General features: G+C 43.9%; 1 protein-coding gene across 2 annotated transcripts in view; it reads left to right on the top strand.

The window, feature by feature from the left end:
* CORIN (corin, serine peptidase) overlaps positions 1-27,363 on the top strand; it is a 149,301-nt gene that overhangs the window by 110,111 nt on the left and 11,827 nt on the right. Inside the window, exons 13-18 of one of the 2 annotated variants that reach the window (XM_058193327.1) lie at positions 1,172-1,279; positions 8,442-8,555; positions 17,962-18,072; positions 21,952-22,081; positions 23,632-23,754; positions 27,286-27,335. In XM_058193327.1, coding sequence (XP_058049310.1) covers positions 1,172-1,279; positions 8,442-8,555; positions 17,962-18,072; positions 21,952-22,081; positions 23,632-23,754; positions 27,286-27,335 — 636 coding nt within the window. The remainder of the gene's footprint in view (positions 1-1,171; positions 1,280-8,441; positions 8,556-17,961; positions 18,073-21,951; positions 22,082-23,631; positions 23,755-27,285; positions 27,336-27,363) is intronic. The other variant, XM_058193328.1, reaches the window with a different exon arrangement.

Genomic DNA, 27,363 nt, shown 5'->3' with positions numbered 1-27,363 from the left:
TTATGATAGTTAAGCATGCCATATCTAAGCTTTGAAGAAAACTCCATTCAAAAAACATAAGAGTTTGCAGCTGAAGCGAGTAGAATGTACTACTAAGCTGTTTGTTGTGACCCAGGCCCAAGTAGGTAGTAGTAAACACAATCAGTTCAAAAACAAACAGACTTTATTAGAACAGCTGAGAATTAACTCATTCTCAGTATCGTCCAAACTAAATCAAAGCAAATTCTTCATAACACAATTCTTCAGTCTTATCACCAACCTTGGTCTAATTAGGCAAACTGCCAAAGGCTGTCCTTGGCAAAAGTTCAAAAACAGAAGATGCCGACAAGAAATAAATGCAGCAAGACAAGGAGCAAGGCTATCAATGTTGTTTTCCGACAAAGAGCCCAAACGCTGTTGATGGTCTTTTAATCCTTATGGGAGGGGCGAATCCAGTGGTGGGATTCCGCCAGTTCGCACCACTTCGGGAGAACCGGTTGTTAACTTTCTGAGCAGTTTGGCAAACTGGTTGTTGGAAGAAATCATTAGGGCAGAGAACCGGTTGTTAAATTATTTGAATCCCACCACTGGGCGAATCATCTCTTGGCCCTACTCCTGAGTCGTCCTTTTTGCTTTAGTTGCTCTTGCCTTCTGGCAGCTCTTCTCATGTGTGCACTAGGAACAGGCGCCTCCTGTTCCTCTGCCTCACTACTGTCAGCTTCTGGAGGCTCTGGAGTCCTCACCTCACTCCCAGATGGCCCTGGCCCCACCTCTGCCTCTGACGCAGAGCCCTCATCCGGGCCTTCCCCAGCCTCCAGGACTGGCCCATGTTCTTCCTCAGCCTCATCACTTTCCAACTCCGTTGCCAGCTCCACAGGCTGCTGGCAGACCACAACACTTGCTCCTTCTAGTAATATCACCAAACCTTACATCACCATCTCTGGACCAGTAAAAGCAAAGTACTTTTTTAATTAATAAAGTAAAAAATGGTTATATATACTGAGAGGTGGCCAGGTGGATTAAGTCTTAGAATTCAAGTTCCTGGGAGGAATTTCTTGACATTTCAGAATGATTTGAAGGTTGTTGCTCTCTCTGTTTCTTTTTTTCTTTTTCTTTCTTCTTTTATAGTTTGTATACATCCGTTAGCACAGCCGGAATTTGAAATGATTGCTTTTTGTAATTTTCCTGGCAGAGTGCTCACCCAGTCACTTCAAATGTCGTTCGGGAAGGTGCATCTTGGCTTCCAGAAGGTGTGACGGGCAGCCAGATTGCGAGGACGATAGCGATGAAGAGAACTGTGGTAAATGAACTGTTAAATGAAACGTCCATTGGGTTCAATTCCAAGTGGGGGAAAAGACACTGGAAACATGGAGACTGCTTGGAGAGATGGTTTTTAATGGTGGACAAGATCACATGCCTTGATGATGTTGGGTGAAGAAAAAAAGGGCAGAGATGCTGAGAGTGCCTGGGTTTTATGCCCTCTCTGGGCTTTTGAATTTGAGCTTGTATTCTGATTGGTTGTCAGACTCCCATGGGGCCACACAGGGGTAACTTTGTAGGTTGTCCCAAGCTTGGTTGAGCCTTGCTGGGTGATGATGTAATGAAAGGGCATTGGGCAATTCCTACTATGGCTCTGCCTGAAGGAGGTAGATCTTTGTTATGTAGAATGGACTGGCCCAGACCTTAATGGCCCATTGACAAAGTGTGTGAGTTTCTGCCTCCCTTTTAGGGGAAATATTTTGTCCTTTTAATATATCCTAAAATATCTCATTTTCCTAGGAGAGGGTTGGGTGCTAACTTCCTACAGGACGAAGCAAGACTCACAACAAAACAGTTGTGACTCAGAACCACTTGTGATTATTATTACGCTGCAGTAAAAGATAGTCCTCGACGTATGACCATAATGGAGCCTCAACTTTCTGTTGTTAAGTGAGACATCAAGCAAATGAGCTTTGCCCCATTTTGCGACCTTTCTTACCACAGTTGGTTTTTTTTTATAAAAAGTTTTTTATTTTATAGACAAACAAACATTTAGTACATCAATCATTCCTTCCGGGTGACATCTCGGTGTTTTCTTCATGGCTCCAATTTTTTTGTTGTTTCTTCTTTCTTCACTTCAGTTTAATCTATTACCAATTTTTCACAAGCACAATATTCTAATTATACCTTTCTTTACATAATTACCTGTTGCTTACCTGTCTTTTTTCTAACCAATGGTAAAATTTATCCCATATCTTAAAATATTCTGAATCCTTTCTTTCTTTGATCATCAAAATTAATCTATTCATTTCTGCACAGTCTACAATTTTTTTTAATAATTTCTCCTTCCAGGGGTATATTCTCTGCTTTCCAATTTTGCACAAAAACAATTCTTGCTGCTGTTATTGTCAACGTTCCAGAAAACTCCTCCTGCAGAAAAGACTCCGAAGCCAACAGCTTTGGAAGCCATACTAGGCCGAAGGCTTCCACATGCTGCCAGTTATTACATATATAATCAAATAAATATTTTCCTCACTGATTTTCTCTGGTAGAATACCCAATAAGAACAGCTCCGGTTTTAAGTCAATGTGTTTGTTGGGTCATTTCTTCTAACCAACCCTTTATTTTATTCCAATAACTTTTAGCTTCTGGGCATGTCCATCACATATGATAATAAATTTACCACAGTTATTAAGTTTAAAAACTTCTCTTTTGCCCTTTAAGTATAGGAGAGTTCAATTCATTACAATCCACAAGTAACGTTTCCTAGCTTCCTAGTTACGCAGCCTGCTCATTTTTACTTTACTTTCACTTCCTCTCAGATGCCATTTTAAACAGTCAGTTAAAGCAAGGGGGAAAAAAGTTTCTCTTTTTAAAAGGTAGAAGTCAGGAAATCAAAAATACTTGCAATCCAATAATTGTTCACTTGTGCTTGTTCCGTCTGCATGTAGAAATCCACAAAAAGAAATTGACTGAGCAGAGATGGACACCTTCTTCTTTTCCTGCTTTTGCAGGAGCACGCTGAAGATCGGAGCTTAGCAGGATTCAGTGGGATTCGACCCCTTCGGGGCTCTGCATAACAAAAACAAAGCCCCTGGGGAAATCTACCACTCCCCCGCCGCTCAATTCTCTCCCTTTCTCCCAGGGAGGGAAATTGAAGCCGGGAACAGCTGTTCTTCGCTGTTTTCACCGGCTTTTACGATATTCAGTGTGGAGCGCCTTAATTAGGCACCCAGCGAGGAAGGTGGCGCCAACGGAAGTCCAAATTTACCACAGTTATTAAGTGAATCATTTCAGTTGATAAGTTAGTAACCCAGTTGGTAAGTGAATCTGGTTTCCCCGTTGACTTTGCTTGTCAGAAGGTCACCAAAGGGGGATCACATGACCTTGGGACGCAGCAACGGTCATAAATATGAACCAGCTGCCAAGCACCTGAATTTTGATCACGTGATTAAGGGAATGCTGCAAAGGTCATAACTGAAAAAAGGTCATAACTCCCTTTTTTCAATGCAGTTGTAACTTGGAACGGTCGCTAAACAAATTGTTGTAATTTGAGGACTACCTGTATTTATCCTTCCTGTAATAGGAACTTCTTTTTATAAATTTGAAAGTTTAGTTCACTGTTCTTCTGCCTTGGCAGCTTGAGGATCAGAAGATTTCTTTGTGTGATTTGTAGATTTTAATTTTTTTTGAATAGTGTCTTCCTTTTTCACCATGATTTTAATTTTATATAATTAGCCTTTTTTATATATTTGTTGTTTTTATTGATCGTTGTCCGTTGCCCAGAGTTGCTTCCCGCTTATCAAATAAGATACAATTATATTTTTGCAAGACGTTTCAGCTTTATTACATTTCAGAAACAGAGCAGCCGATTTCCAGGCACAGCAATTAATTTTTCATGGCCCTCTGTTCCCAGTTACCTGAGAGAGGATTTCAAGCATCTTCTCAGATAATTCAGCGATTGCTGTACCACATTTTTGTCAATTAATTGGAGATCAAATTAAGGAAGAACAAGTGTTTACAAGTCTCCCCAACTGTTCTCTCTCCAGATTTTGCAGTGATATTAATTAGACCAGTTTCCCCAATTCTCTTATTTTCTCAGTTTTTGACTTCCGAAGGATCCTGTAGTAATGGAAGTTAGTGTAAAAATAGGAAAGTTGTAACCATCAATAGAGGACTATATCATCTATTATATGTCATCTATTATATATACATCAATAGAGAGATGCGGTGGCTAAGACGCTGAGCTTGTTGATCGAAAGGTCAACAGTTCAGCGATTCGAATCCGCTAGAAGCAGGATTTCTAGAAAATATAAATCACGTGGCACAGCTGATTGTCAGAAATACTGGCTCAGATGAACCAGTAGCTTTTTTTACTACCTGTTCACCCGAAACTGGTAGCTTTTATTACTACCGGTTCACCCGAACCGGTACGAACTGGTAGCATTTCACCCCTGCAGGTGATCCTTTGAAGTTACAATAACACTAGAAAAAGTGATTTATGACCATTTTTCACGCCAACGACCATTGCAGCATCCCCATGGTCGTGTAATTTATTATTATTATTATTATTATTTATTGAATTTTTATACCGCCCTTCTCCCGAAGCACTCAGGGCGGTGTACGGCCGGAGATAAAATACAAAATATGTACAATTAAAACAAATTAAAACATAGCAAAATTACAAAATGGCTAATGATTAAAATTAAATTTAAAATATTTAAGAATATTAATAAAACCCCAATTTAAAATCAAATTATTATGCCAGTCCCGCTTGAATAAATAAGTATGTTTTTAGCTCACGACGGAAGGTCCGAAGATCAATTTACCCTCAGATGCTCGACAACTGACTCACATTTATGACGGTTGCAGTGTCCCGGGGTCACATGATCCCCTTTGGCAACTTGCTGACAAGCAAAGTCAATGGGGAAGCCAGCTTCACTTAACAACCAGGTTACTAAGTGAACAACTGCAGTGATTCACTTAAAAAATGTGCCAAGGAAAATGCCAATAGTTGCTCGTTGCATTTGAAGTAAAAGCTAGATTTTGGAAGAAATACGTCAGGATAGAAAACCCTTATTTTTATGTTGAAGGCAGGGAAGCACAAGAGTGGATGAATGACAGGACATTGCTTTGTGTACTCATCCTCACCATGGTCAGGTATGGTAAGACCAGACGGCATCTCCAACAGTAGTGGACTTCTGGGGAGAATGACATAGTACAAAAGGTTCTGTGAGATATCCTCCTTTATGCTTGTTAAGGGTAATCTGGGTTCACAACCAAGGTTGTGGACTGTTGAGCAGAGTACCCTACGCATGAAAACGACTGAGACTGGTTGTATACAATAACAGTCACTTGCAGACAAACTGGGGTTTGATATTCCTTTACTTTTAGGGAAAAGGCAAAGTCGTAGTCCAAAAACAATTGAAGTCATACACATATAAAGCCAGTCAGGGATGTTACAAATATCAGGTCTTCTTACCAATGTAGACTTGCACAACAAACAAGGTCTTCTTTCAGTTCGGCAAAACACAGTTCAATTCACAACCGTCAGTATCTTGAGGAATCAGTAACTAGCCATGATCAAGCAACGATCATAAAGCTCAAATATACAGTTGTAGCATGTCATCAGGTTACAATGCTGTAGCGTCCCTGTAGATTCCCTACAAGCCATAATTTAGTAGTCCTTTTATACATTGGCTACAGAGCTCAACCAGTCAGGAAGCTTGCATGATGCAGCACAGCCTTAAAGCAATATCATGCCTTTCTACGAACATACATAGTTAGCTTATATAGAATAGAATAGATAGAATAGAATTTTTTTATTGGCTAAGTGTGATTGGACACACAAGGAATTTGTCTTGGTGCATACGCTCTCAGTGTACATAAAAGAAAAGATACCTTCATCAAGGTACAACATTTACAACACAAATGATGGTCAATATATCAATATAACTCATAAGGATTGCCAGCAGCAAAGTTACAGTCATACAGTCATAAGTGGAAAGAGATTGGTGATGGGAATGATGAGAAGATTCATAGTAGTGCAGATTTAGTAAATAGTTTGACAGTATTGAGGGAATTATTTGTTTAGCAGAGTGATGGCCTTCGGGAAAAAACTGTTCTTATGTCTAGGTGTTCTGGTGTGCAGTGCTCTATAGCGTCGTTTTGAGGGTAGGAGTTGAAACAGTTTATGTCCTGGATGTGAGGGATCTGTATATATTGCCTGGCCAACTAGTTAGGCAAATAACAATTTCCTGACAATGCTTTTTGGTGAATTTATTTGAAGGAATGGGTTATATTGTTATTTTCCATGGAGAAATAATGATGTTCTTCAATCTAGTTTTATATACCTTCATTTATTCCACCTGGGACCAAATGTTCGCGGAATTAAGACTATCTGATGCTCTACAAATCCCATAAAAATGAAAGTCTGCTTTTGAATGAATCTATTTTTAAGGTCTCAACTCCTCTAGAAGTTTGTGGCAAAGTGAAAACAAACAGCATTATTAAAATCCTATTTAAAAACTTATGAGTGACCTGCTTTAACACAGGTCATTCTTTCATGCTGAAATGGGCTTGCTTTAAGGAAAAAAAAAACCATACAATCTGATAAAATATATATATTTCATAGATTTGCCCTGTGCCTTTAATTTCTTTCACATGATGAAGTAAGAATTTAATACTGAATGATTGACATAGCTATGCAAAAGTACATATTGGATTTATTATAAAAACCAGTTTGACTGAGTAAAAACAATTGCAGGAGACAGGTTATTTTTATTGAACACTGCTCTGTCTCAGGGTATCAAAGTCAACGGACATTTCTCCATTTTAATGCATACCTTGTCATAATCTTACCTATTGCCTAAGTGTTTAAATAAATCTATACTTCCTTTTTCTTTTAGAATTCTGATTTCAAAATGTTTATTGGAACAGAATCAGATGCTATCCTTTTTAGTGGAAAAAACCCTAACATGATGGAAAAGTGTTTGTTAGATTATACCTAGAGGTCCCCAAAGAATCCATGGCAATTATTGGGGGGGGGTGGAAATGGGGAACAACCCAAAAATATTTCGGTTGTCAGAATCTGAAATGTGAATGGATTATGTTATAGATATGGGCTTAATTTTGAAGACAATATATAATTTGTATTGATGCAGTTTAACATCTGTTATAGATTGGATCTGAATTTATTCACTTTTATTTTCAATCTTACTAACTTCATGGGTTTTGTTCAAAATATAATTTAAATCTGGATCTAATCCCATACCAACATCCAACTGAAGCAAACCAGTGATTTTTTTAAAAAAAATATAAATACTATCAATAAATACATTTGTCTGAACAAATTTAGACAAATTTGTTTGTCTAAATTCAGCCCTATCTTGTAGTTTCAGGATTGTTCCTCAAGATTGTTTCTTAAAAAGTTATAATGTCCTTTTATCCAAACATCTGTCCAAATTGACCAACCTAACATGATGGGTTGTGGTCTACTGACAAAGTTGGAAGATAAAGGTTGAATCAGAGAGATTTGACTAATATAAGGAGGAACTAGAATGCATCTCTGTCTTGTTTCTGGTGAAGATATTTTTTATTTATTTATTTATTTTGTCACACAGTATATATAAGCATAAGCATGAAATAACTATACAATATATAAGCATATATATAAGCATAAGTATGTAATAACTGTATTAATTGGATATAATGAAAGGAAACAATAGGACAGGAACGGTAGGCATGCTTGTGCTCTTATGCACGCCCCTTACAGTCCTCTTAGGAATGGGGTGAGGTCAATAGTAGACAGTTTTTGGTTGAAGATTTTGGGGATTTTGGGAAGAGACCACAGAGTCAGGTAGTGTGTTCCAAGTATTAACAACTCTGTTACTGAAGTCATATTTTCTGCAATCAAGATTGGAGCGGTTAACATTAAGCTTAAATCTATTGTGTGGTCGCGTATTGTTGCAATTGAAGCTGAAGTAGTCTTCGACAGGAAGGACATTGTAATAGATGATTCTATGAGTTAAACTCAGGTCATGTCGAAGGCGGCGGAGTTCTAAATTTTCTAAACCCAGGATTTCAAGTCTGGTGGCATAAGGTATTTTGTTGTATTCAGAGGAGTGGAGAACTCTTCTTGTAAAATATTTCTGGACTCGTTCAATTGTATTAATGTCAGAGATGTGGTATGGGTTCCAGACAGGCGAGCTGTATTCAAGAATTGGTCTAGCAAATGTTTTATATGCTCTGGTTAGTAGTGTAGTGTTTTTGGAGAAGAAGCTACGCAAGATTAGGTTTACAACTCTTAAAGCCTTTTTTGCGATGTAGTTGCAGTGGGCTTTGGCACTTAGATCATTTGATATGAAAACTCCAAGGTCTTTTAACAGGGTGGGGGGTCATCTGTAAGGTAATGTCCTTACATGGTTGTCATGTTGTCATTTGTCATGTTGTTTTGATTTGTCATGTTGGTTTCTTATGTCCAGGTTGCAAAGAAAGAGGCCTGTGGGAATGCCCGTCAAACAAACTGTGTATTCCCCACGCAATGATATGTGATGGTTTTCCAGACTGTCTTGACAATGTGGATGAAAAAAATTGCTGTAAGTATTTCAAATTGCGTTGCATTCTTCAGAGGGAGTCAAAGGCACAGCATGTCCTTTCTTATCTAAATGATTTTAATTTTACTCATTTCATTTCTCCTTTGATACTGAGCAATCTTCCATCTTTGCCTTTATTGATTTCTAGCTTATTTTTTTTTTTAATAACTACGCTTTTATTTCGCCCCCTTTTCTCTCTCTTCTTGCTATCTGCCTCCTTCCCTTTTCTGTCCTGAGATCCCCTTTCGTCTTGTGCTTTTGTTTGAATACCAATTATTTTTGATAAGCTTTCTGTTCTTGTCATTCTTTATGAACTTTGCGTGCTTTGTCTATTCAACGGCCACAGATAAGAGGAGAGCAAAATAAATTATGCCCTTGCCTATTTTATAACCGGCTAAAATGCGTTATTTAGATTTTTGCAGCCAAAGTTTCTGAGCAAGAATGTAAAGTAGGAAAGGTATGGAGATACATGCAAACATTTCTGCCACTGCTGTGTCATGTCCCACTCCTCCGCTGATGGCCGGGTCAGGGAAATCCGAATCAGGTGTGCCTCTGCAGCTCTGCCAAAGTCCTAGCAAAGTCCTCAGGGCAGGCAGGAGACCAGAAAGTGACTTCAGCAAGATATGTTTAGACTTTGCCTGACTCAGAGAATGCCAGAAAGCACATCCTTTATATAGGCCATGGGGTGTGGCTCCATGACTCAGCACTTATCCAGGCCTGCCCCTCCCTTCCTTCTGTTGCCTCCGTCTATCAAGTCTTCTGACGCGAGGGTCACTCCAGTCTGCAGCTGTTGGCAATTGACCTCCCTCAGGCTCACATGCTGTGGAGGAGGGGGAGGGGTCTAGTTGCTCCGTTTGCCTGGGCATGGAGCCAGAGCTGGGGGCTGGAGATACTTCCTCCTCTTCAGCCTGTCTGGGCATGGAGCCAGGGCTGGGACCGGGAGGCATACTAGGACATTCCTCCGTGTTCGGAAGCAGATAAGAAGGCCCCGGCTGTGGTGAGATCGGACGAGACACAACATGCTGAGATTTAGAACGTACATGTCTTGTGGTTTTTATTCGGGAAGAAAATGTTTTGAATTTCTATCTTTTGGTTTTATTTTGGGTTTGGTTTTTGTTTCTTCCCTGTAGTTTTATATTTCACGTCAAGGGTTAAATAGTTCATAGGTTTGCCTGTGTTGTGCTTTATTTAATTAATTCCTTGACAAAGCCTAGAAGGCAATCAACACACTGTTGGGTGCTGATTTTATTCCGTTGTCGCAGTGTGTGACACCCGAGAAGCACTTTGCATATTGATAACAAATGGTGATTAAAGAACCTTTGTCCATGAAGAGATTTTGATTCTCTAGAGGTTTCACCAGACAGAGGCTTCAAGGGTTGATAAATTTTCATAATATGGAATATTCAGGGTTTTTCATGCATTCATCCATTCATTTATTCATTCATTCATTCATTCATTTATTTATTTATTTATTTATTTATTTATTTATTTTGTCACACAGTATATATAAGCATAAGCATGAAATAACTATACAATATATAAGCATATATATAAGTATGAGTATGTAATAACTATATTAATTGGATATAACAAAAGGAAACAATAGGACAGGAATGGTAGGCATTCTTGTGCTCTTATGCACGTCCCTTACAGACCTCTTAGGAATGGGGTGAGGTCAATAGTAGACAGTTTTTGGTTAAAGCTTTGGGGATTTTGGGAAGAGACCGCAGAATCAGGTAGTGTGTTCCAAGTATTAACAACTCTGTTACTGAAGTCATATTTTCTGCAATCAAGATTGGAGCGGTTCACATTAAGCTTAAATCTATTGTGTGCTCGTGTATTGTTGCAATTGAAGCTGAAGTAGTCTTTGACAGGAAGGACATTGTAACAGATGATTCTATGAGTTAAACTCAGGTCCTGTCGAAGGCGGCGTAGTTCTAAATTTTCTAAACCCAGGATTTCAAGTCTGATGGCATAAGGTATTTTGTTGTATTCAGAGGAGTAGATTTTTTCCTAAAATGTTTCATTTGTTTATGCGGTAATGAAATGTTTTTTTTCCTTTCTGACTCTCTTGAATCCTGACGATTCACAATAAAATTGCATTAAGTAGTTAATTTGATTTCTTCAAACACGTGAAGCTGGCTGTTAAAGTACTGCAGTGTATTCTTCCAGACTTAATTTGGAAGAACAGCTATGGACCTTGTGTAAGCGTAGCACAACTCTCACAGTTGCTCATTAAAGCAACTCAGCTTTTTTCCAATAATTTGCACTGTTCATGTGAAATCCAAAAGCTGAACTGTTTTCAAAGCACTTTGTGTGCAGTCTGCTGTTTTCCAGCTTCCTGGAAATGAAAAATCAAGATGTTTTTCAGCACCAAAGGCAGGGGTGAAATCCAGCAGGTTCTGACAGGTTCTGGAAAACCGGTAGCAGAAATTTTGAGCAGTTCAGAGAACTGGCAAATACCACCTCTGTGTCAGGGTTCCAAGGAACATCCCCAACGAAATAAAGCTCTGAGGCTTGAGGTTCCTCAAAGTTCCAATTTATTAGAGATGTCATGTTGGCACAGCTGGGAAAACCTGAAACTGAAAGCTTCCAGGTTTTCCACACCCAGTTGACACCCAGCCCTGCCCCACACCCACAAGTTCATCACATTGTCCAATCGACTCTTCACACTCAATTGGATACAATCTTCAGGCAGTCTACATCACACGCAGGAAAAAGTCCTTGAATACGGAATGTTGTTGTGACTACTTACTTACTTACTTACTTACTTACTGAGCATGTCCAAGATGGCGCCGCCCTGCTGATCGGGGGAGCGGCGGTGGGCCTTTTCGGGCCCTGTCCGGTTCTGGGGGGGGCCTTGGTGACATCTTGGGCCCCCGCCCTGATGGACGAACATCCAGTCACCCGGAGGAGGGGTGACTTGGCGCAGGACGACTTCGGGGGGCGTGGGGAGGAGCCCCGGAGCGTCCTGCTGCAGCGGTGATCATGGCGGCTTGCCGGGCGACTTACCGGCTTGCCGGGCGGCCGCGGCTTGTCGCCGGCCTTTTTGTCGGTTTGGCGGCGGCGGCAGCGACGGCGACAGGGGGTCTCTGATGTTCAGGGCCCCCTCGGACCCCGCCCGTGGGAGGAAGCAGTGGCGGCCCTGGCAGTTAGCCGGGCGGCTTGCAGGGCGGCCTGCGGCTTGCCGGGCTGCCGCCGGCCCTTTTTGGCATTCTGGCGGCGGCGGCGACGGCGGCGGCGGGGGCCTCTGACACCTTGGGCCCCCTTAGATCCCCGCCCTGATGGAGGAGGCTTCAGTCGTGGAGGAAGATGGATGACGGGCGACCTCGGGGGCGAGGGGAGGAGCCCCAGAGCCCCGGAGGAGTTGCGCCCAGTGGAGATCTGGAGGGCCTATCGGGCCTACCGGGCCTCCGTCGGCCTTGTTGGCTTCTTGGCGGCGGTGGCGGCCTGGCTTCTTCGTCTGGCGCTGGCGTCGGTGGAGTGACTGGCGTCCCTTCCTAGATGGGGGGGAGGTCGGTGGCCTCATGCGGCGGCGATGGGACGCTTTTGGTGGCGACGGCCGGGCGAAGGTGGCCGGTGGCGGCGGCCTACCTCGGCGCTTCAAGGCGGCGGACGGCCTGTTTAACATCTCTACCATCGGTCCGTCCGTCCCCCCTTCCTTCCTTCTTCCTTAGCCCACCCCTGACTATTTATAGGGGGTGGTGAACTGACTGAATGAGTGGTGTTGTTTTCTACCCCACGAGGATCACTATTGACTGCTTCCCATCAGGACTGACTGACAGACCGGTTGTGGTCACTGTATCATCTGTTACCATCTTGACCGGCCCAGGATGGGCCTCCTGCCGGACTTTCTTGGTGATGCGAACGTTTACGGCGGCTGACCTTCTTGCCCTGCGAGATGCCCCTCTCTCGCGGGTTTGGCCCTCCATACTATCGAGGGCCCACCTTGAGGACGGGCTTTGGAGCCCCGAGAGGTGGCATGCTAAAAATAGGAGGCTTAGGGGCTTTTTAATTAGTTGTTTTAAGAGATTTTTTAAGGGGAGTTTTAATGGGGATTTTAAGGGTTTGGAAGGGGAGGATTCACGGGTAGGGGAGAGAACCCGTCGGGAGGGGGTGGGAGGGTTAGGGCGGGTATTGGGAGTATCCGCCGGGTGGGGAGCCAGTCCTGCGCATGCTCGTGGCGGTTCAGTAATGGGTTCGGAGGTTATAGGGGGTTGCGTTCCTTTGGTGAGGGTGGTTCCATTTGCACGGTAAGTGGGAGGGGCAGATATGGCGGAAGGGGGACCGTGTCGTTCTGGGGGCGCGCTCGATGTCTGCAGGCGATCGCGCCCGATCCCTCCCTTCTCCCGTTCCCGGATGGTCAAGACCCTCAGAGCCTGGGCCTTCGCCTGATGTTATGCAACGACGGTCCGTGGCCAATAAGGCCCCTAATACATGATCTGATTCAGGGGTGCCGGATATTATAGGCGCACGGAGACCTGGTTGGGCACTGAAGGGGCGTGCCCTGGTCGAGATGTGCCCACCGGGTTTCCGTGCATTCCATCAGCCGAGGCCCAGGGTAGGGGTGGGGGTGGCGGTTGTTATTAAAGAGAGTCTAGAGCCGAGGAGACCACTGTACCTCAGATTGCCGGGTGTGAATCCTCTTTGTGAGGTGGGGTCATAGGTGTCAGATGGGCTTGCTGGTCACGTACCTGGCTCCTTGCTGCGTGACAGCCGCCTGCCCGAGCTCCTGGAGGTTCTGGCTGGGGTGGCAGTTGAGACCCCCAGACTTTTAGTCATGGGGGATTTTAACTTGCCATCCTCCGGCTCGTCATCGACGGCAGCTCGGGAGTTCATGGCTTCCATGACGGCCTTGGACCTGACCCAAGTAGTTGATGGCCCTACTCACATTGGGGGTGGCACTCTGGACCTGATTTTTCTCTCTGGTCAGTGGTTGAGAGATCTGGACTTAAAGGAAATAGTCACTGAACCTTTGTCATGGTCAGATCACTCTCTTCTTCGCCTGGACTTTCTGACCGCCATTCACCACCGCAGGGAGACGGAGCCGATACGTTGGTTCCGTCCCAGGCGCCTGATGGACCCGGATGGGTTCCGGACGGAGCTTGGGCCATTTCCTGAGGGTCTGGCTCACGGCTCGGCTGAGGAACTTGTTGCGGCCTGGGAACGGGCCGCGGCGGGGGCCTTAGACCGTGTCGTGCCTTTGCGGCCTCTGACCCGGCGCAGGTCCCAACCGGCTCCTTGGTTCTCGGAGGAGCGGAGAGGGATGAAACGCGGGAGAAGACGCCTAGAGAGTTCCTGGAGGTCTAGCCGTTCGGAAGCTGATCGGACACTAGTGAAGTCCTATACTAGGACTTACCTAGTGGCATTGAGGGAAGCGAGGCGTAGCTACGCCTCCTCCCTCATTGCATCGGCAGATAACCGCCCAGCCGCCCTGTTCTGGGTGACTCGCTCCCTCCTACACCAGGGGGAGCGGGATGACCCGTTGCAGGGACGTGCTGAGGAGTTTAACGGTTATCTATACGATAAAATCGTTCAGCTTCGGGATGGTCTGGACCAAGATTGCAGTGACACGGGTGAGATGCTCGAGGGTGGTCTTGGCGATATTGTTTGGGATGAGTTTGACCCTGTGGCTCCCGAGGACATGGACAGGTTGTTGGGTAGGCTGAATGCCACCACGTGTTTACTGGACCCGTGCCCCTCCTGGCTGGTGCTGGCCACTCGGGAGGTGACACGAGGCTGGCTCCAGGCGATTACGATTGCTTCTTTGGTGGAGGGCGTCTTCCCGGCCGCCTTGAAAGAGGCGGTGGTGAGGCCCCTCCTTAAGAAGCCTTCCCTGGACCCGGCTGTTTTAGGTAATTATCGTCCGGTCTCCAACCTTCGCTTCGCGGCGAAGGTTGTAGAGAGTATGGTGGCATATCAGTTTCCCTTACACCTGGATGAAACTGTCTATCTAGACCCGTTCCAGTCCGGTTTCCGGCCCGGTTACAGCACGGAGACGGCTTTGGTCGCGTTGGTGGATGATCTGGCCAGGGATAGGGGTTGTTCCTCTGCCCTGGTCCTATTAGACCTCTCAGCGGCTTTCGATACCATCGACCATGGTATCCTGCTGCGCCGGTTGGAGGGATTGGGAGTGGAGGCACCGCTTATCGGTGGTTCTCCTCCTATCTCCGACCGGTCGCAGTCGGTGTTGACAGGGGCAGAGGTCGGCCCGAGGCGCCTCACTTGTGGGGTGCCGCAGGGTCGATCCTCTCGCCTACTGTTTAACATCTACATGAAGCTGCTGGGTGAGATCATCAGTGGTTTCGGTGTGAAGTACCAGCTGTATGCGGATGACACCCAGCTGTACTTTTCTACACCGGACCACCCCAACGAAGCTATCGAAGTGCTGTCCCGGTGTCTGGAGGCCGTACGGGTCTGGATGGGGAAAAACAGGCTCAAGCTCAATCCCGCCAAGACAGAGTGGCTGTGGATGCCGGCATCCCGGTACAGTCAGCTAAATCCGCGGCTGACCATCGGTGGCGAGTCAGTGGCCCCGATGGAGAGGATTCGCAACTTAGGCGTCCTCTCTGTCAGCGAGGACGACTGTCTTTAGAAGATCATTTGACGGCCGTCTCCAGGAGAGCGTTCTACCAGGTTCGCCTGGTACGCCAGTTGCGCCCCTTTCTGGACCGGGATGCCCTATGCACGGTCACCCACGCACTCGTGACGTCTCGCCTGGATTACTGCAATGCTCTCTACATGGGGCTCCCCTTGAAGGGCATCCGGAGGCTGCAGTTAGTCCAGAATGCGGCTGCGCGGGTGATAGATGGAGCCCCTCGTGGCTCCCGCATGACACCCATCCTGCGCAGACTGCACTGGCTACCTGTGGCCTTCCGGGTGCGCTTCAAGGTTTTGGTGACCACCTTTAAAGCGCTTCATGGCATTGGGCCGGGTTATTTACGGGACCGCCTACTGCTACCGAATGCCTCTCACCGACCCGTGCGCTCTCATAGAGAGGGTCTCCTCAGGGTGCCGTCAGCGAGGCAATGTCGCCTGGCGACGCCCAGGGGAAGGGCCTTCTCTGTGGGGGCTCCCACCCTCTGGAACGAACTACCCCCCGGCCTTCGTCAGCTTTCGGACCTTCGGACCTTCCGCCGCGGGCTCAAAACATACCTATTTAATTGTGCAGGACTGAGCTAGATTTTAAATTTATGGGTTTTAACTGGGTTTTATTTTTTATATTTTAAAATACGGGCTTATAGAATAAGTTTTTTTAATTGTTTTTATAGTGTATTTATGTATCTATGTGTTTTTTAAGTGCCTGTAAACCGCCCTGAGTCCTTCGGGAGATAGGGTGGTATATAAATATGATTAATAAATAAATAAATAAATACTAACTTTCTACCGCTCCAACAACAACCCCCTCCCAACTTCCCCAGCTAAAATATGTGGCAGTTAAGAAGCAAAAAGAAAATTGCCTTCCAAAACTGACACTCTGGTTGGCCCCAGAGTGGGGAAGGAATGGAAATTTTGCAATAGCCTTCCCCTGTCACGCCCACCAAGCCACGCCCACAGAACTGGTAGTAAAAAAAATTGGATTTCACCATTGACCAAAGGTGTATTCTTAATACAGTTACCAGCAATGTTGATTGAGTTTACAGAAACATTATTAAATTAAGAAGTTCCAGACTCTCAGAGATTTTTATACCTGGTTATGCAAAGCAACTATAGAGTTTGCCTCCAGGTATGAGCAGTCCTAATATGTAATGATTGTACACAGGCACAACTCAATTCCCAATTCAGTGAAGGTGTAGCATTTTCTAAAACAGGGGTCTCCAACCCTCCAGGGTCCATAGCCTGTAAGGAACCGGGACACAAAACTAGAAGCGAGCAGCAGGCGAGTGAGCGAATGAAACCAAAACCAGCCCCTACCCCCTGGTCCATAGAAAAATTTTCTTCCATGAAACCGGTCCCTGATGCCAGAAAGGTTGGGGACTTGTTGTGTCTTGTCCGATCTCACCACAGCCGGGGCCTTCTTTTCTGCTTCCGAACACGGAGGAATGTTCTAGTATGCCTCCCGGCCCCAGCCCTGGCTCCATGCCCAGACAGGCTGAAGAGGAGGAAGTATCTCCAGCCCCCAGCTCTGGCTCCATGCCCAGGCAAATGGAGCAACTAGACCCCTCCCCCTCCTCCACAGCATGTGAGCCTGAGGGAGGTCAATTGCCAACAGCTGCAGACTGGAGTGACCCTCGCGTCAGAAGACTTGATAGACGGAGGCAACAGAAGGAAGGGAGGGGCAGGCCTGGATAAGTGCTGAGTCATGGAGCCACACCCCATGGCCTATATAAAGGACCTGCTTTCTGGCATTCTCTGAGTCAGGCAGTCTAAACATATCTTGCTGAAGTCACTTTCTGGTCTTCTGCCTGCCCTGAGGACTTTGCTAGGACTTTGGCAGAGCTGCAGAGGCACGCCTGATTCAGATTTCCCTGACCCGGCCATCAGCAGAGGAGTGGGATACGACAGGACTGCTGTTCTAGAGCAGAGGTGTCAAACTGACTTTCTTTGAGGGCCGGATCAGCATTGTAGTTCTCCTCCATGGGCCGGCCTGAATGGCCGCCTGCAGCACTTTACTGCTCAAAACAAGGTGTGGGGGGCATGTTTTTGCCCTTCACGGCATCCAGCAGCACTCTGCCTGCCAAAAATAGGCCTCCCTAGGCTTCCACACAGCCTGTTTTCGGCTGGCAGAGTGCTGCTGGAGACCGGAGAGGGTGAAAACGGGCCACGTGAGGCAGGGGTGAAATGTAAAATTTGTTACTACCAGTTCAATAGGCGTGGCTTGGTGGGGGGGGTGTTAATGTGACTGGGTGGGGATGGCCAACTTTTTTTTTTTTTTTACTTTTAAAAGCATTTTTTCTACAACCTCTTCGGCCGAAGAAGCTGTAGAAAAATATGCTTCTAAAGGGTTCTGGCGATCCCAGCTGAGCCACGCGATCATCAGAGCTTTTTTTTTTTTTTACTTTTAAAAGCATTTTTTCAGCCGAAGAAAAAATGCTTTTAAAAGTAAAAAAAAAAACAAAAAACCTCTGATGATCGTGCGGCTCAGCTGGGCATGGGCGGGGAGGGGTGCGCAGGGATTTTTGCTACCGGTTTTCTGAACCACCCGCTGCCATCGCTACTGGATCAGGTGATCCGGTCCGAACCGGGAGCATTTCACCCTTGACGTGAGGGCTGCATGCAGCCCGATTTGGCCAGTAGAGGCACTACGGGCCAGTCTTTTGATATTTCCAGATATTTCCTTGCGGGCCAGATTTAAGCCCCGCGGGCCAGTCTGGCCTGCAGGCCTTGAGTTTGACACCCCTGTTCTAGAGGATCTAAAGCTCTACACTTCTAAAGACAGTTTTCTCCCAATGTGTATTTTTCATGGCAGCATTTTGCAAGAAGGATGAAATTCCATGTGCAAACCACGAGTGCATACCCCGCGAGTGGTGGTGTGATGGGCAAACAGATTGTGCCGACAAATCAGACGAATGGAGCTGTGGTAAGTTTTAAGACTTGCACCATAATTAAGAGGCTAGCGTGAGGATTGCTGAGGAGAAACAAACGTACGGGAAACAGATCAACCACATTCAAAGTAAATGACTAGCTCTGACAATCAAAGGTTCTAGTCTCGTTGGTTGGCCGTTGTTTTTTTCTGCTTTAATGAAAATAAAACTAAAATTGGCAAACACAACTCTAGGGTGAGTAGCAGAGGTGGGTTTCAGCAGATTCTGACCAGTTCTGGAGAACCAGTAGTGGAAATTTTGAGTAGTTCGAAGAAGTGGTAGTAAAAATTCTGACTGGCCCAACCCCCATCTATTCTCTGCCTCCCAAGTCCCAGCTGATCGGGAGGAAATGGGGGTTTTGCAGTAACCTTCCCCTTGATTGTGGAGGGAATGGAAATTTTACAGTATCCTTCCCCTGGAGTGGAGTGGGAATGGAGATTTTACAGTATCCTTCCCGTGCCACGCCCACCAAGCCATGCCACGCCCACCAAGCCATGCCCACAGAACCGGTAGTAAAAAAATTTGAAACCGACCACTGGTGAGTAGCTTCATCAGAGTCCATTTGTGTCCTTGGTATGCTGGGAGTTCGCCTCCAAATTTCAAAAATTTACTGGTGTCATATTATTTGTTTTTTCAGAACAGTTGGGAATAAAATTAGATCAATCAATCCTATGGAACCCTTCCTGGAAGCACTTCTCAACTATCTGAAATGTCACTGCCAAAATCCAGGCCAACTGTCACATTTTGTTGGCACAGTTTTGGGGAAAGTTTTTTATTTTATTTTGGTAAGATAGATGTGGAAATGGGATTTGCCCAAGGAGACACCCCATTCACAGAAAAAAACGTAGTGTAACTTTTCTGCAGATGTAATTGGAATGAAAGGCCTGGCCTCAAACCTAAGAAATTTGGCCATCTCTGCTTTTGGAAAAAAACATTGTCTGAATTTTATTATTCGTTTAGTATATCATGACATGCACACCAGGACAACTAGACACAAGAACAGTTTTTTCCGGAACGCCATCACTCTGCTAAACAAATAATTCCCTCAGCACTGTCAAACTATTTACTAAGTCTGCACTACTATTAATCTTCTCATTGTTCCCATCACCCATCTCCTTCCACTTATGACTGTAACTTTGTTGCTTGTATCTTTACGATTTATACTGAAATTGATTGTTTCCTGATTGCTTATTTGTACCCTATGACTATCATTAAGTGTTGTAAGTGTTTTATCTTGATGAAGGTATCTTTTCTTTTATGTACATTGAGAGCATATGCACCAAGACAAATTCCTTGTATATCAATCATACTTGGCAAATAAAAAAATCTATTCTATTCTATTCTATTCTATTCTATTCTATTCTATTCTATTCTATTCTATTCTATTCTATTCTATTCTATTTGAACGTGACAGAAGAGAAGTAGACATATGCACCCGATCCACGTAATTACATACAAAAAATTTTCAGGGGTATAGCAATGGCCTCATAACTAGATGTCTACTTCAACTGTCGAAGGAATAGTCTCTGGATTTGCTTCCTGCAGTTCTTCTAAGGAACCAGTGAACGCAAGTCGTCGTGGGCAGTTTTGCACAATATGTTTAATAATTTGCAAATTAGCATCACAGTCACAACAGAGAGAGAGACGCATTGGAGATTGGAGAACCTCTCCAGAAGCATTGATACAGGGCAGAAGCACTACTTCCAGTATTACATTTCATTCTGCTCAATTTTATCCAGACAGAACGAGGTAGATCAAAACCAAGTGGTTTGGTAGAGGAATCACTAATGGTCAGGCCTCAAGAAGGTACCTTGGACGTTCCTCTTCCTTGGCATTCTTGGGGTTAAACTGGCTAAATGTTAAGTGAATACCTGTTTCCCATGCTGGCCTACAGGAATTCAATCTTCAGCCTGTTCCTAGTGCATGCATGCGAAGAGCTGCCAGAAAGCAAGAGCAACTGAGGGAAAAAGGACAACTCGGGAGTAAGGCCAGGAGATGATTGGCCCCTCCCATAAGGCTTAAAAGAGCAGCAACGAGCTGTTGGGTTCTTTGTAGAAAAGCAACATTGATTTCTGTGCTTCTTGTCAGCGTCTCTTGAACTTTGTGGGTTTTTTGCCAAGAAAAGCCTTTGGCAGGTTGCCAAAGACATCAAAGGTTGGTGATAAGGCCGAGGGACTGGTTATTAAGAATTTTGTTTTGGACGAAGCTGAGAATGAATTAATTCTCAGCTGTTTTAATAAAATAAGTTTGTTGAGGACTGAATTGTGTTTAGTAATCACTACTTGGGCCTTGGTCACAACACTTGACCATAACCAAACAAGACCTTGTTATCTTCTAATGTGGGGCAGTACAATAGTGCTAAGTACAGGAATGGGATGCAATGTGCCAGAGATGAAACACATTGTCTGCAGGAGTTGGACATTTAGAAATGACAAATAGAAATGGTGGTAGACTTCAGAAGAAACCCTTCCGTACTTCCACCTCTTACAATACTAGACAACACAGTATCAACAGTAGACACCTTCAAATTTCTAGGTTCTACCATATTGCAAGATCTAAAATGGACAGCTAATATCAAAAACCTCATCAAAAAAGCACAACAAAGAATGTTCTTTCTGCGCCAACTCAGAAAGCTCAAACTGCCCAAGGAGCTGCTGATCCAGTTCTACAGAGGAATGATTGAGTCTGTCATCTGAACCTCTATAACTGTCTGGTTTGGTTCTGCAACTCAACAAGAAAGACACAGACTTCAGAGGATAATTAGAACTGCAGAAAAAAAACAATTGCTACCAACCTGCCTTCCATTGAGGACCTGTATACTGCACGAATCAAAAAGAAGGCTTTGAAAATATTTACAGACCCCCTCACATCCTGGACATAAACTGTTTCAACTCCTACCCTCAAAGCTATAGAGCACTGCATACCAGAACAACTAGACACAAGAACAGTTCCCAAATGCCATTACTCTGCTAAACAAATAATTCCCTTAACACTGTCAAACTATTTACTAAATCTGCAGTACTATTAATCTTCTCATCGTTCCCATCACCCACCTCCTTCCACTTATGACTGTATGACTGTAACTTTTTTGCTTGTATCCTTACAATGCATATTGATACTGATTGTTTCCTGATTGCTTAATTGTAGCCTATGACTATCATTAAGTGTTGTACCTTATGAATCTTGATGAATGTATCTTTTCTTTTATGTACGCTGAGAGCGCATGCACCAAAGACAAATTCCTTGTGTGTCCAATCACACTTGACTAATAAAAAATTCTATTCTATTCTATTCTATTCTATGCTATGCTATGCTATGCTATGCTATGCTATGCTATGCTATGCTATGCTATGCTATGCTATGCTATTCTATTCTATTCTATTCTATTCTATTCTATTCTATTTGCTGGTTGGGTGTGGGCACTGTTAAGCCACATGCTGGCACAATATGCAGCTGTGGAATAAACCAAAGTCAAGGATGTTGTTTGTAGGGTGTTAGCATCGGCCACCCAGGATGTTCCAGCCAATCTGTTCTAGTAAATTGTTCCAGCTTTTCAATTTTGCGGCTGTGTTTTTTTCAAAGTGTTGTCGGAAGTTTAGTGGTCTGTGCAGTGTGAGTACAAGTCATAAATCCTTTTTTTTTAGGGCAGACATTCAGACATTCAAATGAATGGTTGTAAGTTGAGTATTTGCAATTTGATTATCTGTTTGAAATTTGGTATATTAAGCTGCATCGTTGCACGATCAAATTATATATATTCACTCACAGTATTTGTTAGTGATCACATATTAATTTGCAAATCTTCCGTGTCATGAGACATCAATTAATTATCTTCTGTATTAAAGTTAAATTTCCCTTTGTTTTTCTTTACGCAGTGTCCCTCTATAAAAACAGCAGCTCCTTGATGTTCCTGACTGTATATAGGTCAGCTGCCAATTATTATGTATGTGCTGATGACTGGGAAGAAAATTTGAGCCGCCTGGCATGCAAACAGATGGGTTTTGGGTAAGGTCAGTAGTTTGTAATATTGATAAGTCGTAGCTTTGAATGTAACAATTGGGGAGAATTCTTTCAATCTGTAATGTTTTCTTAAGACATGGGATCATTTAGTTTTCTACATTTTTGTTAATGTAATACAACTGGAATGTTCTGGTATTTGTTACCGCATATGATCAAAAGGTTGGCAGTTCAGCGGTTCGAATCCCGAGTGCCGCGTAACGGTGTGAGCTCCCGTTACTTGTCCCAGCTTCTGCCAACCTAGCAGTTTGAAAGTACATTAAAAAAAATGCAAGTAGAAAAATAGGGACCACCTTTGGTGGGAAGGTAACAGTGTTCTGTGCACCTTTGGCGTTGAGTCATGCCAGCCACATGACCAGGGAGACATCTTTGGACAGCATTGGCTCTTCGGCTTTGAAACGGAGATGAGCACCTCTCCTTAGAGTCAGGAATGACTAGCACATATGTGCGAGGGGAACCTTTACCTTTTATGATCTTTGGTACATTATCAGTACCCGTAGCTTATTTTCTGTGAAAAAATATTTTTTCCTTTAGTTCCAGTACATAGCAATAGCGCTTAGACATATATTGCTTCACAGCACTTTACAGCTCTCTGTAAGTGGTTTATTTACAGAGTCAGCATATTGCCCCCAACAATCGAGGTCAGTGACGGCTAACCTTTTCGGCACTGAGTGCCAAAACTGGAGCACGCACGCCGGCATGCCAGGACCTGGAAGAAAGCAGCTGGCTGGTGCACATGCATGTGATGGCCAGCTGTTCTTCCGGATTTTGTCATGCATGTGTGCAACAGAACCCAGAAGAGCAGGTGGCAATGGCTGTTCTGTTTCCCCCTCCCAACACTCCCAACAAAAAGTCAGTCAAAGGCCTTCTTCAAGTTCATTTACACTTGGCTGGATTCCTTCTGGCACAGAGATGTTCTGGCCACGTCTCCCCACGCGCCTGCCAAAATCTCTAGAGATAACTAGAAAATTATAGATAAAGCAAGAGTCACTCACGAACAGATTCTTCTATCCATGAAACAGTTTGCCCGCGCAAATTCACTGCTTTGTCCAACACAAAAAGCCAAGAAGCTCCGCCTCCTGCTTTTATCCCCTGTGGGTGTCGCTCCGTGACTCATCATTCCCCGAGCCTGTCCCAAAGCTTCCTCTGCTGCGCGCGCCAGTCACGTCTGCGTAGTCTCGCATTGAGCCAAGATTGTTCTTGGGGCGTTGCCAAATCAGAAGAAGGCCCGGGGGAATCAGGCCTTGCCAGCCCCTCCTCCTCCTCCTCCTGGGTCGGTGTCAGGGAGGGAGAGGGCCCATGGGAAGCAGGCCTTGCCAGCTCCTCCTCCTCACTCTCTGAATCCTACTCCTCCAGGAGTCCGAGTCCGGGAACCTGGGTCACAACAATGGCACGCATGCTCACAGAGACGGCTCTGCGTGCCACCTCTGGCACATGCGCCATAGGTTCACCATCATGGATCTAGGTCCTCATTTTACCAATTTAACATTCAACTATCTTGAATGTATGTTTTTTTTTGTTTTGTTTTTGTTTTCCAGTGGACCATTTGTGGCCGAACTTGTTCCAGTGTATGAGCTTCCACAACAGGAGAAATGGTTGAATCTAGACCCTGAATGGGAGAAGAAAAATACGTCCACATTGCATGCTCTTTTAGTAACAGGGTAAGAAAGAAGCTACCGTGGTGTTATACTCTATGGATGGAAAGAATATCAGGAGAGAATCCAGCAGTCTAAATGTAGCACGAAGTCAGACCTTCAAGCAAGACTAGACCAGGGAAAAGATTTTTTTTTTTTTTTTTTGCATTTATACCCCGCCCTTCTCCGAAGACTCAGGGCGGCTTACATTGTGTTAAGCAATAGTCTTCATCCATTTGTATACTATATACAAAGTCAACTTATTGCCCCCCAACAATCTGGGTCCTCATTTTACCTACCTTATAAAGGATGGAAGGCTGAGTCAACCTTGGGCCTGGTGGGACTTGAACCTGCAGTAATTGCAAGCAGCTGCTGTTAATAATAGGCTGCATTAGCCTGTTGCGCCATCAGAGGCCCCAATTATGAATGGTAATGCTACTTTTATTATAAGGTTAAGGCAGCGGTGAAATCTGAACCGGTTTGCTACCGGTTCGCTGGTTGCGCACACATGCACAGTACGCACCACGCACCAAATGAGAGGTGCATGCATGCAGAGCACGCCAAAACGAGGCATGGGGTAAGTAGAACAGCGTGAGGAGGGTGATCAGCTCTGGTGCGCGATCTTTTTTTTACTTTTAAAAGCATTTTAAATAGGTTGTAAAAAAATGCTTTTAAAAGTGAAAAAAAAGGCTCTGACGATTGCACGGCTCAGCTGTGATTTTCAAAGCCTTTTTTTTTTACTTTTAAAAGCATTTTTAACAACCTCTTCGGCTGAATAGGTTGTAAAAAATGCTTTTAAAAATGAAAAATAAGGCTCTGACCGTGCGACTCAGCTGTGATTTTCAGAGCTTTTTTTAACTTTTAAAAGCATTTTTTACAACCTTTTCGGCTGAATAGGTTGTAAAAAAATGCTTTTAAAAATGAAAAAAAAAGGCTCTGACGATCGCGCGGCTCAGCTGTGATTTTCAGAGCTTTTTTAACTTTTAGCATTTTTACAACCTTTTCGGCTGAATAGGTTGTAAAAAAATGCTTTTAAAAATGAAAAAAAAAGGCTCTGACGATCGCGCGGCTCAGCTGTGATTTTCAGAGCTTTTTTAACTTTTAAAAGCATTTTTTTACAACCTAGGTTGTAAAAAAATGCTTTTAAAAGTGAAAAAAAAAAGGCTCTGATGATCGTGAGGCTCAGCTGTGACAGAAGGCTGAGTCAACTTTGAGCCCGGTCAGGACTGAACTCCAGGGTGTGGGGCATAGTTAGCCTGCAATACTTCATACTAAACAGTGCGCCATCACAGACTATATAAATAATCTTATCAACTCAAATAGTTTAACACCCCTTCGGGTGTGATACTACCCAGTTGGATCATTTCCAATTGCACAGAAGTCCTATCCATTTAGAATAGAATAAAATAGATTTTTTTAAAAAGATTTAAAAAAAACCACATAAACATAAAAACATTTTCAATCCAATTACTGTGTGTCGGTGGAGAAGTTACATATCTCTTATGTGCATTCAACATACAAATATCTTTAAAGAATAGAATTTTTTTATTGGCCAAGTGTGATTGGACACACAAGGAATTTGTCTTGCTGCATATGCTCTCAGTGTACATAAAAGAAGATCATCAAGAATTCTAAGGTACAACACTTAATGATAGTCATAAGGTACAAATAAGCAATCAAGAACCAATCAATATCAATCGTAAGGATACAAGCAACAAAGTTACAGTCATACAGTCATAAGTGGAAGGAGATGGGTGATGGGAATGATGAGAAGATTAATAGTAGTACAGATTTAGTAAATAGTTTGACAGTGTTGAGGGAATTATTTGTTCAGCCGAGTGATGGCGTTCGGGGAAAAAACTGTTCTTATGTCTAGTTGTTCTGGTATACGGTGCTCTATAGCGTCCTTTTGAGGGTAGGAGTTGAAACAGTTTATGTCCTGGATGTGAGGGGTCTGTAAATATTTTCCCAGCCCTCTTTTTGACTCGTGCGGTATACAGGTCCTCAGTGGAAGGCAGGTTGGTAGCAAATGTCCTTCCTGTTGAAGACTACTTCAGCTTCAATTGCAACAATACACAAGCACACAGTAGATTTAAGCATAATGTTAACCGCTCCAATCTTGATTGCAGAAAATATGACTCCAGTAACAGAGTTGTTCAGGCTTGGAATACACTACCTGACTCTGTGGTCTCTTCCCAAAATCCCCAAAGCTTCAACCAAAAACTGTCTACTATTGACCTCACACACACCCAATTGTTTTTTCTGCAGTTCTAATGATCCTCTGAAGTCTGCGTCTGTCTTGTTGGGTTGCAGAACCAAACCAGACCGTTATAGAGGTGCAGATGACAGACTCAATAATATATAGACAGTCCATGTATAAAAAGGTAGCGCAGGTAGTCCTTGACCTACGACCACAATTGATCCACAGTCTCTGTTGTTAAGTGAGACATTTCTTAAGTGAGTTTTGCCCCATTTTACGACTCCTCTTGCCACAGTTGTTAAGTGAAGCACTGCAGTTGATAAGTTAGTAACACCGTTATTAAGTGAATCTGGCTTCCCCATTGACTTTGCTTGTCAGAAGGTTTCAAAAGGGGATCATGTGACCCCGGGACACTGCGACCGTCATAAATATGAACCGGTTGCCAATCATCTGAATTTTAATCACATGATCATGGAAATGCTGCGAAGGTGGTAAATATGAAAAACGGTCATAGGTCACATTTTTCAATGCTGTTGTAAATTTGAATGGTCACTAACACAGGAGTATTTTGACCGAGTCCCATTTACAGTTTTTTTTAAAAACCTTTTCCGCTTTGGTTTTCAGCTGATAGTTGATCTAGTTAGAATCGAATCGAATCGAATCGAATCGAATCGAATAGAATAAACAGAATTGGAAGGGACCTTAGAGGTCTTCTAGTCCAACCCCCTACTTAAGCAGAAAAATCTACACCACTTCAGACAAATGGTTATCCAACTTCTTAAAAATTTCCAGTGTTGGAGCATTCACAACTTCTGGAGGCAAGTTGTTCCACTGATTAATTGTTTTAACTGTCAGGAAATTTCTCCTTAGTTCTAGGTTGCTTCTCTCCTTGATTAGTTTCCACCCATTGCTTCTTGTCCTGCCCTCAGGTGCTTTGGAGAATAGCTTGACTCCCTCTTCTTTGTGGCAGCCCCTGAGATATTGGAAGTCTGCTATCATGTCATCCCTAGTCCTTCTTTTCATTGAACTAGACATGCCCAGTTCCTGCAACCGTTCTTCATATGTTTCAGCCTCCAGTCCCCTAATCATCTTCGTTGCTCTTCTCTGCACTCTTTCTAGAGTCTCAACATCTTTTTTTACATTTTTACATAGTTGCCAGTCCTGAGAATTTTTTGGGCGGAATAAATGAAGCATCAAAATACTGCCTTTAGAAATGAAGGGTCCTCCAGGTTCCAAGTACACTTTTTGATGATTCGGAGAAAAGATAATAAAAGCTTTTCGGTAGATATATGATTCCTGCACTTCTATATTATGCTGATCAAACTGAGCCTGTTTTAAGCTGTCGTTTCTACATCTAGGTTACCATGTAAAAGCAAGAACGTGGTTTCTCTTCTCTGTGCCAAAGAAGGTAAGATCATGATTCGTAGAAGCATGAA

This window comes from Ahaetulla prasina, chromosome 8, assembly GCF_028640845.1.
Source record: "Ahaetulla prasina isolate Xishuangbanna chromosome 8, ASM2864084v1, whole genome shotgun sequence".
Lineage (NCBI taxonomy): Eukaryota > Metazoa > Chordata > Lepidosauria > Squamata > Colubridae > Ahaetulla > Ahaetulla prasina.
The sequence above is the reverse complement of the archived record's forward strand: the minus strand, read 5'-3'. Positions and strand labels throughout refer to the sequence as shown.